The sequence below is a fragment of the Saimiri boliviensis genome, chromosome 16, assembly GCF_048565385.1.
Source record: "Saimiri boliviensis isolate mSaiBol1 chromosome 16, mSaiBol1.pri, whole genome shotgun sequence".
In the NCBI taxonomy this organism is placed as follows: domain Eukaryota; kingdom Metazoa; phylum Chordata; class Mammalia; order Primates; family Cebidae; genus Saimiri; species Saimiri boliviensis.
Genome location: NC_133464.1, coordinates 35,170,918 through 35,185,000, shown reverse-complemented (window position 1 = coordinate 35,185,000; position 14,083 = coordinate 35,170,918). Strand labels below are relative to the sequence as shown.

At 43.1% G+C, this 14,083-nt stretch overlaps 1 protein-coding gene and 1 pseudogene across 2 annotated transcripts in view; one reads left to right on the top strand and one right to left on the bottom strand.

The window, feature by feature from the left end:
• Positions 1–502, bottom strand: part of LOC101053643 (large ribosomal subunit protein uL30 pseudogene) — a 1,307-nt pseudogene extending 805 nt beyond the window's left edge.
• A 5,337-nt stretch (positions 503–5,839) lies between these two features.
• The window catches only part of CLN5 (CLN5 lysosomal BMP synthase), a 10,295-nt gene continuing 2,051 nt past the window's right edge, over positions 5,840–14,083 (top strand). Inside the window, exons 1-3 of one of the 2 annotated variants that reach the window (XM_010341655.3) lie at positions 5,840–6,063; positions 8,908–9,073; positions 9,905–10,130. In XM_010341655.3, the coding sequence (XP_010339957.3) occupies positions 5,891–6,063; positions 8,908–9,073; positions 9,905–10,130 (565 nt within the window). In that variant the 5' untranslated portion in view covers positions 5,840–5,890. Of the gene's footprint in view, positions 6,064–6,255; positions 6,365–8,907; positions 9,074–9,904; positions 10,131–14,083 lie in introns of those variants that run through there. The other variant, XM_074387582.1, reaches the window with a different exon arrangement.

The following is a 14,083-nucleotide window of genomic DNA, read 5'->3' as shown; positions in this document are numbered from 1 at the left end:
ACTGACTTCAGATTTGGGTACCCGCATATAATATATGGTTCTACAATCCTCAGCATATTAACTGAAGCCTTGTTGAGCTTCACAAAGGTTCCATTGAAGATTTGATGAAGGTGAAGAAGCTGCAACACCTTTTGGACCTTTGGGCTTACACCATTGATACCTCTGATCCTGAGGACAAACACCAATTTGGATTCTACAGGTACATACAAGTTGCCAGCTCTTCTTGCCATCCTTGCCATTCAAATGTCAGTCCTGTACATCTGCCTATATTCCTTGTGACCGTGCTTCGCTTTTTCATAGATAAGCTTCCTCCTTGTCTTTCAAAGCATCTTTTGGGCAAACTTCTTTCTCAGGCATTTGATCTTCAGCTCTGTGGAATTCCTTCGCTTTTTCTTAAGGGTTTCCGGCACAGTAGGAACCTTCTCTTTGACACCCTCCATGGTTCCAGCCAGAAAAGAGGAACTATTCTTTTATTATTAAAGGGTGAAATCTGCAACCTCCAGTAAACACTACTTTGCCTACTGGATCTTCAAACTATTAGCCCCATATTCCTCCAATAAGACTTCACTAAGCCTTTACATCCTGGGTGCTGAATACACCCTGCATCTGCTTTCCAGAAGAAAGCTGCCTTTCTTAACCTGGAGGTAGATTGCTGCTCATAAGTGACAGATGGAGTACTGCAAACCCCCAAGGGTGATTCTAGCCCTTGACCCAGTAGGATATTCACTGTCAACGATGCCCAGATTTAGAAAGAGGATGTATACATGGTTTCGACACCAGACAGGGCAAAGAGCAACTGCATGTGGAAAATACACATGCACCATCATCGCTGCAGATGAGGAGGAGCAGGAGGAAGACAAGGAGTGAATCTGAAAAGCAGGATAACTTAGATGTGGGCCTGAGTGCCCAAGATCAAATCTGACTCCACCCTCACTGCCTTATGTGATCCTGAGAAAGTTACTTAAAATATCTGTACCAAAATTTCCTCAATCTGAAAGTAGGAAGTAGCACCTTTTTCGTAGGATTGTTGGAAAGATTAAAAAAGGTAAATGTCATCTGTGTCAAAACCCTGATACTACTGTATTTCTGTTCACCAAATGGTTTGCACCGCTTTAGTTTCCTTGATAAATGTTGATTTTAAAAAAACAAATTTTCACTGGGCACAGTGGCTCACACCTGTAATCCCAGCACTTTGGGAGACCCAGGTGGGTGGATCACCTGAGGCCAGGGTTCCAGACCAGCCTGGCCAACATGGCAAAACCCATCTCTACTAATGATTCATAAATTAGGCAGTTCCTATTCAAAATAGAGGGAGCTTTGGTCAGCCTGGCAGACCAGTTGGTTTACCTAAGGTAGCTTGAACAGAACTAGGGAAACAAAAAAAACTGAATTGGTTAACATCAGGTTACTTTAGGTTACTTTCCCTGTAAAGGGTTAAAGCAGAGAAGACGTCCTTATCATGCTGACTCAGGCTGACTGGGGCTTTTTTGAATGGTTGCTGTGAATCTCTGGTTTTTAGGAAATACAAGTCTAGAGGGGAATTTTCCTGTTTAAGTTTCAGTTTGATTACATGACACTTAGCACAAGTGACCCATTTTGGTTCAATCTGTTTTGACCTAAGGCAGGAGCTCAGTCCAAAACCATGGCCTCTCATACATTTTATTTAACAACATAAAGAGTTTCTGTTCTGATGCCAGTTTTCTTGAGGATATTGATAAACTGATCACAACAGAAGTAAAAAATATATTCAATAAACAAGTATAAGATTAAAGAATTGTCTAAAAAAAGATAATGTGACAAGCAAAAGATTATAAATGCAAATCACTTGCTTTAGAATTAGAGTGAGGTGTTCATTATGGCTCCACAGTTTGTTTTTAAATATCATATGTTAAGATGTCCCACTTTAATCTCTTCCTTAAGTGAATATTATAATTTTTAACTTTATTAAATTCACACTTAAATTATGCTTGCAAAATTATCTTTGGGTAAGGCACAGTGGCTCATGACTATAATTCCAACACTTTCGGGGGCTGAGGCAAGATGATTACTTGAGACCAGGAGCTTGAGACCAGCCTGGGCAACAAAGTGAAATTCTAACTCTACCAAAGTTTTTCTCTAATTAGCCAGGCATGGTAGCACAGGCCTGTAGTCCCAGCTACTCAGGAGGTGAGGTAGGAGGATCGCTTAAGCCTGAGAGGTCAAGGCTGCAGAGAACCATGATTATGCCACTGCACTGTAACCTGGACAACAGAACAAGACCCTGTCTCAAAATAAAAATGAAAATAAAATAATCTTTGAACTAAAATAAATTATGCTTTAGGCAAGTGAAATTGTCAAAACTCTGAAAACAGGACCTACATATAGTTCATGTATTTGTTTAGCCAGGTTAATAATGTATACAACAGGTAAGTATTCCCAAGTTTCATAAACACTTTGGGGGTTCGTTAATTTTTGGTTACTTTCAAGATTTTCTCAACCTCTTACATTAAAATTTCTGTCAGGGCCAGGTTCAGTGGCTTATGCCTGTAATTCCAGCGTTTTGGAAGGCAAAGGCAGGAGGATCACTTGAGCCCAGGAATTCGAGACCAGCCTGGACAACATAGTGAGACGCCTTTTCATCACAAAAGAATTAAAATTATCTGAAGATGGTGGTACACGCCTGCAGTCCAGCTACTCCAGGGGCTGAGGTGGGAGGATCACTTAAGCCTGGAAGCTGAGGCTGCAGTGGCTGTGATTGCACCACTGCACTCCAGCCTGGGTGGCAAAGTGAGAACCTGTCTCAGGAAAAAAAAAAAAAAAAAAAAAATAGGGTAGGAGATTAGTGTGTCTAGGGCAGCAGCTCTTAGGCAACCTGGTGAAGCCCCTTCTCAGAAAAATGTTTTTTAACACCTAAAATTAAAAATGAGATTGTAAGTAAGAAACTAAAAATTAGCTTGGACTTTAATCTGCCCTGCTATTTATTAGCCTGGACTGACAAAACCGGCCTCAGAATCACCAGAAAACAATATTTCCCTCAAACCACAGTAAATCATAAAGTGTCGTAACAACCTCCTTTTTTTTTTAACTTAAAAAAAATTTTTTTTTGAGACAGCATCTGACTATGTTGCCCAGCCTGATATACGGTCATGATTATAGCTCACCATAGCCTCAAAATCCTAGGTTCAAGCCTCCTGAGTAGCTAGAACTACAGATGCAAGCCACCTTGCCTGGCTTCCTGCTTTCTTATTCCATGAGAAATTTTGTTCTCTAAAATTAGACTTGGAGACAACTTCCTGTTTGAAATTGCATTAGTAACAATAAAATATCTCACCTTTGCCTGAAGGACCTCAGTGATTTCACACAGAGAATTGGCCTCAATTTACAAACCAGATGCCAAGCTTCTGATAAGGGGTTTCCAGACACAAAATTCCATCGCTATTTTAACTTCATAGTCCCCAAGGAAATAGGACCCTCGTCCACTTTGCAGTCTAGACCTAGAGCCTGTGTGTTGATGGCAGCAGCAGGCTGTCTGGAGCAGCCGCTGCCATCACTGACAGCCTTGTTTTGCTTTGAGCCTACCAAAATACTGCTTATTTAAATTTCATCTCAACTCCAGACTTCCCCAGAATCCTGTAACTCTATTTGGGGAGATGCCATGGGGTCCAAGCAGTCTTAGGCTGACTGGGCAAGGACTCAAGGGAAACCAATTAAATTGAAACTCAGTTCTGCCTGTGGGGGAAGTAACCAGTATTGGGCAATGATAACCTATGAGCACCTTTAGCTTGGGATGTGGGGTCACAGGCAAAAGGAATAGGGTTTGATTACTGTTCCCACCCAAGGCAAAACCAGAGCAGTGGAAAGGAAGCTTCCAAGATGCTGAGTTAAGACCAATACTAGGGCCAGGCATGGTGGCTCATGTCTGTAATCTCAGCACTTTGGGAGGCCAAGGCGGTGGATCACTTGAAATCAGGAGTTCAAAATCAGCCTGGCCAACACGGTGAAACCCCTGTCTCTAATTAAAAAAAAAAAAAAAAAAAAAAATTAGCTCGGCATAGTGGCGTACACCTGTAATCTCAGCTACTAGGTGGGCTAAGGCAAGAAAATCACTTGAACCCTGGAAGCGGAGGTTGCAGTGAGCCAAGATCGCATCACTGCACTCCAGCTTGAACAACAGAAGGAGACTCCATCTTAAAAAAAAAAAAAGAGCAATACTTGGAAATACTTCTTACCATGAGAGCTCTCGGCACACAGAGGGAAGAGAGCACAGAGGCAAGACCAGAGGTCCCCACCACTGACCAAGGTCAACCTGAATTTGTTTTTGTAGCTCTGGGAAGTCCTGAACTGAATGGGAAGTTCTACTGTGTACAGTTCCACTATTTGTGAACGCTCTAATTAATGCTTTTTTTTCTTTTTTAAGCTGTTGATTCTAATTGCTTTTTAAGCCAGGCTCAAGTGTGGTCTACAGGGAATCCTGCAGGTGTCCTTCAAATCAGACATTCCATTTCAGCTCTCAGGGCTAGAATGCTTTCCCCTCTCATCTTGGGTAGGGCTTTGGAGAAGCCAGTTTAGCCTTGATAATTTGAATTTGGCGATAGTATATGGAGGACAGCTAGGATGGTAAGTATCAAAACACTTAGACAAATGGATGGTAAAATGCAGCCCGTCTGAACCTCCGCAGAACCTCCCGAAACTGGTGCAGCAAGTGGGCAAAGCACCTGTGTGTTTGGGGCAGGGCACTAAGTCCCATCTGTAATCAGGAGACCTGGAGGGCCTGAGGAAGTCAGTGACAAACCCCAAGCCACATACCCTCCGATGGATTGTGGTGGTGATCTCTGGCTACTGAAGCCATCTTGCTTATTCCCATAGCCTTACAAACATTATGATGCTTCACACGTGTTGTGGGTGAAATGAATGAACTGGAAAGTAGTCCTGGTCTAAGTCTCTGCAAAACTGCTCTCTGGTTAAAAAAAAGAAGAAGAAGAAGAACAAAAAACAAGTGACTACATGGTATCTCATTATGTTGCCCAGGCTGAAGCGCAGTGGCTTATTCACAGGCCTTGAATGTACTCGTAAGTCCGTATTTGTGCCTAACAGCAAGGAGGCCAAGACAGACTCCTCAAAAGCCGGGCAATGGAAGCCATTGTTTTCTTGAAGTGGCTGAAGAGTCAAAGAAGAGAAGGTGATGCAGAAGTTTCCTCCCAGTGAAGTGACAGATCCAAACATGGAACAAACACGGGGCGGAGAGGGTAGCAGTAGGGGAGGGGTGGATTCCGCAGCGCTCAGGTAGTGGCAGGGACCACACATTGTGGGTTTCACCACTGCTACCTGTGGCCCAAGTCGAGTGAGGACCAGTCATTTCCCCACTATGCACTCGCGTAGTGGCAGGGACCACACACTGTCAGTGTTAACCACTGTTATCACAGGACCAGGTCGGTGAGGAGGAGGCATTTCCCCACTACTGTCCCTTCTTCCTCACTGCACCCCCCAGCCCTGCACCTCCAGCCCCAAAGAAACATTCGCATTCACTCAACGTTTGTTGACACCTACCGTGGGCCCTGTGGAATGCGGTAAAAGTTCGGGGTTAGGAGGAGCCCTGGAGACTGATTTTTGGTTTTGTTTTGGTTTTGGTGGTGGCTGGTGGGTGGGGACAGGTCAGTTCATAAAAGAGGAGCCCCGGGTCTGGACGGAATTCTCGGAGGAGCCAGACCAAAGCGCCTTCCCGGACTGCGGAGCGCGGAAGCCGCCGCGGGCGGGGCGCAGGGAGGAGTCACGCGCCGGAACCCGGCTCGCCAGCAAGCCCTGCGGCCCGCGCGGGGCACGGCGGTCTGCGTCCGGGCCGGCGGCTCTGCGCAAGCTCCGCCCTCCGGCGTCGCGGGGGTCGGGAGGCGCCGGAAGCGCTGGGGGCAGCCTGATGGCGCCGGCGGGAGACGCCGCACTGGGCGTCGAGATGCGGCGGGGCGCGGGCGGGGCCCGGGGACGTGCTTCCCGGGGCTGGGCCCTGGCGCTGCTCTGCCTCGCGGCGGCTCCGGGCTGGCTCCGGGCTTCGGGCAGTCCCTCCCGGCGCCACTGGCCGGAGCCCTACAAGTGAGTGTGGCGGTGCGTGCAAGGTCCGGGTCGGGGACGGCGATGCGGGAGGTGGCGGTGCGGGGCCGGGGAGCCCCGCGCGCTGCGGGTTGTGTCGGGTCACGTGACGGTGCGGGGGCCGCGCCGGGAGAAGCTCGGAGCGCACGCGAGAGCGAAATTGAGGAATGGGAAGTCGCAGCCGCTTGTGACGCGCAGCCCTGGGACCTTTCCTCCCCTCTGGCCGCTTGGGGCAGACTCAGGACCGTCCCAAATCGTGGAAGAAGAAGAGGAGAGTAATGCTATTTCATGGAGGGACTTCTAGGTACAAGTAGCTCATTTCTTGAGTGGTCTAAAAAAAGACTGTCTGATTTCTTATTCATCCACTGTCGTTAGTTATCATTACTTCGGAACATTTGGCACAGTTTACTGGACGACCAACTCGCTCTGGTTTGAACCTGAAGTCCTTATTGGGCCTGGGACTTCCCAGTTTTTGCACTCAAAGTCCCGCATACCGGGATCCTCGTCTCCTGTAGTCCTGGGCAGACCGGGAAGATTGTCACCGCGTTTGTCCGGTCTTCAGCCTCAAGGTAGGACACCGGTCCTAAGTCGAGGACAGACCCGCACACCTGGGAGGCCGATTCCAGCCTTTGTGATAGAAGACACAGCCTCTGGCGGTCAGAGGTAGCTACACACAGAGAAAGAAAACATGGTGTCACCATCAGGCAGGAGAAAGACCAGCAGTTTTTGAAAACAGTTATTTTTTTAAAAAAAAACCAGAGGCGTCATTATTTTAATTCAAGTTATAACGGACATAATTTTAACTTACTAGACTAAGTAATCAACAGCTAAAACTGCACACAATAAACCTGAAAACACAGTTATTTTGCACGCAGAGTAATGAGTTGGAAGGCAGGATTTCCTCTTTGTGGGGAGCGAGTTTTAGGTTCTGCCTGCTGCAGGTCAAATCTGGCTCCGTCATCACCAGGGATCTTGGGAAGGTTACTCAGAATCTCTGTGCCCGCATGGCCTGAGTCGAAAATTAGGAATAGTAGTAGCACTTACCTCATAGGTTTGCTGGGAGGATTAAATCTAGTAAATGCCAGCTGTTGTCAAACCTAGATATTAGTGTATTCTGCTCCCTGAAAGGTCTGCAGCACTTTTTTGTTTTGCTCGATAGATACACTACGGGGAAAGAGAGGTTTGCGGTTGAAACTAATTTTCTTGAAAATGTTAATAATAAAATGTTTATAAGAAGTAAAAATTGGTCAGTAGGAAGAGTTGTAAATCCAAACGATTTGATTGAACATTAGGGCAAGGTGTTTACTATGGCTTTTTAGTGGGAGTTTCTTTTGGTTTTTTTGTTTGTTTGTTTTTAGTCTCAGATATTAAGTACATGCCCCCATCTAAGTTTCAATTGAATATAATATTTGTTTATTAAGTTCACACTTAAATCATACGTTTTACGTTACCTTTGAACTAAAATAGATTTTGCTGTGCGTAAGTGAAATCTCTATGTGATTATGTATTTGTTTAAACTAGGTAAGTGCCTCTAAAACACTGTACCCAAGTGGCAGAAACTTTTGGGAGAGTTAATAGCTTTGGTTAGCATAAAGATTTCAACTTCTTAAGTTAAAATAGAAATTTTTATTTATTTTTTAGGATAGTAAAACGGTAGATCTGGCTAGAACTGTGGGGATTCTTAGATGGAAGCTGTTGCCACCACCCTGCCACCACTGCTTTCTCTTCCAGTGCCAGATTATTGGTGACCAGTGTGTCTGTTGAGCTGAATTCAACTGCAATGGCCCCTCAGGCCCTATTGCTGTGGCCTTCTCCCGTCTTCTTTTCTTGCCTGCACTGTTGAGGTCACCTTCTAACTGATCTCTCATGTTTAATTTGGCCTCTCGCCCTACCCTCTTTTAATTCATGAAATAAGATTTACTTTATAGCAAATTCAGTCTTACCAGATCTGCTACTTAACATCCTTTGAGCTCAGCCGTCTTCAGTTAAGGCTCCAGGGAATTGGATGCACACTCTCCTAGTGACAAAATGACAGCCCCTGCCAATCTCTTCTGCCTCTACTCCTGCCTCAAAGCCTGAATTCTAATCTTACATACATACTGGAGACCAAATGTGCCAGGCTTGTCTTACAATACCTAATGTTTCCTCTGCCTTCTGCCTTAACCTTCTGCCCAATTACATTAAAAACCTATGCCGGGCCTTCATCATCTCTTTGCCCTTCCCACCCCATTCATCTCACAGTGATTTGTCTTTCCGTTGAGCCGATAGGACTCATTTCTTCAGTCTAGCACATACCACACTCGTTACTTGTTTAATGTCTTTCCAGCTCCCACCCAAGGTTCCATGAGACAGGGAACAGTGTTTTGTTTCCCTCCTTCTTACTATAGTTCCTGTACATCTAGTAGAGCCTCGGCAAATATTGAATGAATGTTAATTTGTAAGTAAATATAAAATATATTCTATTACTTATAATTATCTGAATAATCTTAATGTATGGATTGTTTGTAAAATTGAGCACATTGGAAAAATGTTCATTTATTCTGTAAACATTTGCAAATGTCTACTATGATTTGGAGCTATAAAAAGTTTAAGACAAGATTTCCGTCTTCAAAATTTTCACAGTGGGATCAGGGAACAGGAAAGCATATATTATCAGAGTCCTTTTATCATTTGTTATTAAAAAACATTATTGCAAGTTCTCAAAAGATAACAAAATGTATGTTTATATTTATTAACTATGGTCTGACCATTGAATGGTGCCCTAAAACTGTTAACTGGATTCTAAAAGGTGTGAGGAGAACCAATTCCTGTTAGAATCTAAGTAAATGGTTTATTTTTCTTTATTAGACGCTTTGACTTCCGACCAAAACCTGATCCTTATTGTCAAGCTAAGTATACTTTCTGTCCAACTGGCTCACCTATCCCAGTTATGAAGGATGATGATGATATTGAAGTCTTTCGATTACAAGCCCCAGTATGGGAATTTAAATATGGAGACCTCCTGGGACACTTGGTAAGGATGCCATCTTGGTCTTAGAACTTTAGTTAATTCAGTGATTTGGTTATTAAGTTGATTTTTAGGGAGTAATCTCTATTTAGATGGCTGACTTTAGATCATGTTTATTGGTGCTTCTCTTAGCACATTTGAGTAATCAAAAATAGTAACTGTCAGATTTTGTAATCCTGACAGTAACATGTAATCACCATTATCTGTTGTGATGTCATGAATCTGAACCCAGCTCCTGTACCCAGCTCCTGGAAGATGAGAAGAGGCCCAGAAGGGGCAAGGCAGGCAGGACACACCTCTCAATTTCCAGATCCTGTTGTCACTTTTCCAGATTAACCCATCACCATGTGAGGTCCGTAGAGTTCCTTCCTGAGACCAGCATGGGGGCTCCTCACACTTAGTCTACGCCAGGCATCCCCAAACTTTTTACACAGGGGGCCAGTTCACTGTCCCTCAGACCGTTGGAGGGCCACCATATACTGTGCTCCTCTCACTGACCACCAATGAAAGAGATGCCCCTTCCTGAAGTGTGGCTGGGGGCCGGATAAATGGCCTCAGGGGGCCGTAGTTTGAGGACGCCTGCTCTATGCTCTAAGGAAATTATGAGCTTGTCCACATAACATGCGTGCCTCCTGTTTGAGATGAGCTGCACTGGCCATAGCCAGGATGGATGAGGGCCTGGAGTCTGGGGCCACAGAGTGGATATGACAGTAGCAGCATGGAAGACAGTTGTTCTACTTGATACACATTTGTGATGTGCCACATTTTCTCCTATCAGGTTACCTGGACCCATGCTTATGTCACAGTTGCTCTTATACATGTATTGTCTTTACACAGAAAATTATGCACGATGCCATTGGATTCAGGAGTACATTAACTGGCAAGAACTACACAATGGAATGGTATGAACTTTTCCAACTTGGCAACTGTACATTTCCCCATCTCCGACCGGAAATGGATGCCCCTTTCTGGTGTAATCAAGGCGCTGCCTGCTTTTTTGAGGGAATTGAGGATGCTCACTGGAAGGAAAATGGGACATTAGTTCAAGTAGCAACTATATCAGGTAAGTTTTCAAAGTATGGCAATATTTGATAAACTACATCAAAATCCAAATGAAAGAAATTATAATACTTCCATTGAAACATTTCACTAATGTTTTACTTAGAGGTCATTTGAAAAATGCACTCCTGGAACCACTAAACGTTGGGAGTATTTTTTTCATTTATTTTGTATTTTATTTCAATAGGTTTGTAGAGAACCGGTGATGTTTGTGAGGGAAGGTGTTCTTTTCTGGGTTCACAAGAGGGCATAGCTTTAAGGACAAGAACTTCCCAGCGCCATGCCTCCCTCCCATCTCTCTCCATCCGGGAGATTTAACGGTTTATGTTTAAATTTTGTGGGCACGGGAAGAAACTAAAAGTCAGTCACCCCAGCGGAAGTTTAAAGGAACTCTTTTTCATTGCCCAGGGTGGTGGGGGGACCTAAGGAGGAGGTAATTCCTCCCATGTTAAAAGTCCTTGTCCCCACATCCAGCTGGATTTCCCCTCTGGGGTCCCCTTCCACACTCTTCACAGAAGTTTTCTCTCTTCTCCTTCTCTTTTTCTCTTTTCTCTACCTAAATAAAATCACCTTTCTGCAACACTTCTTGGGTCCAATATTTACTTTATAAGCTTACTGTGCACCTGCAGTGGTCCCCTCTCTCATTTTGGAGATAGCGGAGATCAAAAACCTGTAACATTCTCTTGGGGGAGTTGTGCCTCCCCTGTACCCCAAAAAACCTGGATACATTTGGTTACATGACTAAGTTCTTTAGTGGTGATCTCTGAGATTTTGGTGTACCCGTCACCCAAGCAGTGTACACTGTACCCAATGTGTAGTCACCCCTCTCCCACCCTTTCTTTTGAATTCCCAAAGTTCATCATTCTTATGCCTTTGCATCCTCATAGCTTGGTTCCCACTTACGAGTGAGCACATACAGTCCATTCCTGAAGAGTTACTTCACTTGGATGTACTTGGAGACCATTATTCGAAGTTGGTGCAGATGTCATTATTTCATTCCTTTTTATGGCTGAGTAGTATTCCATGGTGTGTGTGTATGTATACACACCACATTTTCATTTATTCACTATATAGACACCAATTCTCTTTATCCACTCATTGATTGATAAGCTGGTATTTTTGCAATTGCAAATTGTGCTGCTATGAACATGCATGGGCAAGTATCTTTTTCATATATGACTTCTTTTCCTCTGGGTAGATATCCAGCAGTGGGATTGTTGGATCAAATGGTAATTCTACTTTTAGTTCTTTAAGGAATCTCCACAGTTTTCCATGGTGGTTGTACTAATGTACGTTCCCACCAGCAGTGTAGAACTCTTCCCCTTCCACCACATCCCGGCAACATCTATTTTCCTTTCCTTAAATTTTTTGTTTATGACCATACTTGCAGGAGTGAGGTGGTATCACATTGTGGTTTTGATATGCATTTCCCTGATCATTAGTAATGTTGGTTATTTTTTCATGTTTGTTTGGCCATTTGTATATCTTTTAAGAACTGTCTATTTGTGTCCTTAGCTACCTTCCTCTTCCCCTGCTTTTTAAATTTTTTTATTTTTGAGATGGAGTTCCATTCTTGTTGCTCAGGCGGTAGTGCAATAACATGATCTCAGCATGCTGCAACCTCTGCCTCCTGGATTCAAGCAAGCCTCAGCCTCCTAAGTAGCTGGGATTACAGGCACCCACCACCATGCCCGGCTAATTTTTGTATTTTTAGTAGAAATGGATTTCACCATGTTGGCCATGCTGGTCTCGAACACCTGACCTCAGATGATCCAGCCACCTCCCAAAGTCCTGGGATTACAGGTGTGAGCCACCCATGGGATTGCTTTTTTCTTGCTGATTGGAGTTCCTTGTAGGTTCTGGATATTAGTCCTTTATCAGATGTGTAGATTGCAAAGATTTTCTCCCACTCTATGGGTTGTCTGTTTACTCTGCTGATTGTTCCTTTTGCTGTGCAGAAGCTTTTTAGTTTAATTAACTCTCATCTACTTATCTTTGTTTTTGTTTCATTTGCTATTACTCATGCAGAACTTCACTTGTAGGTGATGAGCAGCTTATCTCTGAGCTTTGAATGTTTCCCTAAAAATGTTCTTTTCCTGTCATAAAAACAAATGATAAAATATTTTCTACAATTAAATTGGATTTTCTAAAAGAAATAGGGAAAAGAAATCCATAAAATGCCTGATTAAAGGATATGTTAACTATATCTGAAAAAATTTAGTGATGATATTTTTATGTTGAAAAATAATAGCTACTATTCATAAAGACTGGTTCTGGCACTGTTCTGAGTACCTATATCACATCATTCATCATGACAACTTCTGGAGGTAGTTACTATTATTTTGCCCATTTTACAGATGGACAAACTGAGGCACAGAGCAATTAAAGTTACCCAGCTTAGGTTAAAGTTACAAAGCTTAGTAAGTGGGACTCCAGCCCTGGCAGTCAAACCCCATTGCCCATTCTCCTAACTACTTTGGTACATTGCCTCCCAAAATATATATGATCTTATATTTGAGGCCCCCTTAAGCGGTTTAAATATTTTGTCTCTGAGATTTTTCCTTCTTTTGGATGTATTGGAAAGTTGCTGAGAGTTGGAATTTTGTTGCGAATGCCGCATTATTGTTTAGTAACGAAAGGAGTTAAGCAAATCTTTCATTAGTAACTCCTTATGTGACTTGGGTCACATTTTACCTTACTGGCCCATTGCCTCATGTGTAAAATGGAGATGATACTACCATAGCATTTGAAAAGTAAGGCGCTTGTCCATATAATTTATGGAGCATTACATTATAAAATGCTGTTCCCCAGAAAAGTAGAAACATGTGAAATGAAAGCACTGTTGTGGAAATGATTCAGTGAACCCCAGGAGTTGAGGAAGCAATCATACTTCCTATTTGTACAGCTCTTTACCAATGATTTCGAGGTGTGTTAACTCACAGTTCAAGGGAGAGGATAAGATACTCATCCTCTACAAAGAAGGAATTGAGGCCCAGCTAGGTAACATGACTTACCTGCCTCTCAAGGTCAAAGAGCTGGACATAGCAGAATCAGGAATAAAACTGAGGTCTTTTAAATGTAACTTAGGGATATTTTAGCTGAATCCACCATGTTGTTTTCTAATCAGTTCTTCTACTTTCTAATTGATGTGCCTTAAACCATCCCAATACAAAAGTCTATCCCTCTTTTAACACAGCTCAGTAAAAGCATTAGCTGCTTTTTCATTCCAGGCCTGTTCACACCTTTCCCCACTTATGCCTACATCATTGTCTGAAAACCCTTTCTTCTGACATAAAGTCAATGATCATATGAACAAGTGATCACTGTATTTGTAAAATATTTCCATATATCAGTACTTAAATCTTTCAGAACATCGATTTGCCTTGTGAATAATCCTGTGATTGACCTCTCTTCACGTTACAAAATAGTGTTTGAAGCATCTTGTCTCTTAAGTATAGCGGTGGCTTTTGAAAGTTGAAGAACACTAAGAACAGTATCCCCAGTTCTAATACAACAGGCTTTATTCTGTTCCACAATTTTATTTCCATAAAATTTATAAAGGTAGCTACTCTATATTCATTTTACAGAACATGAAGTATTTATTTTATAGACTCAAATTGGAATAACCAAAGAAAGGTTTTTATACAGTGACAGAATGCAGTGTTTGGGGCCTGGCTCTATTAGGCATTATAAATAAATGCCCAAGATGAGAGTTGTAACCATGCAGAGTAGTGTTTTCTAAATATTTGGAGAGATTATTCTGGTCTGGTACAAGATCGTAGGAGAGAGGGTTAGCCATTCTGGAGTCTGCATAGTCCATGAACTCAGCCTAAAATATTTTTAGTTTAGTTGATTTGTTGGAAGAATTTCTGTGATGGGGGGAAGAGTTCAGCAGCATCCCAACAACTCCAACTACAGGGAAAAAAGAGAAGTACTAAACATGCAAGGTAGATGGGA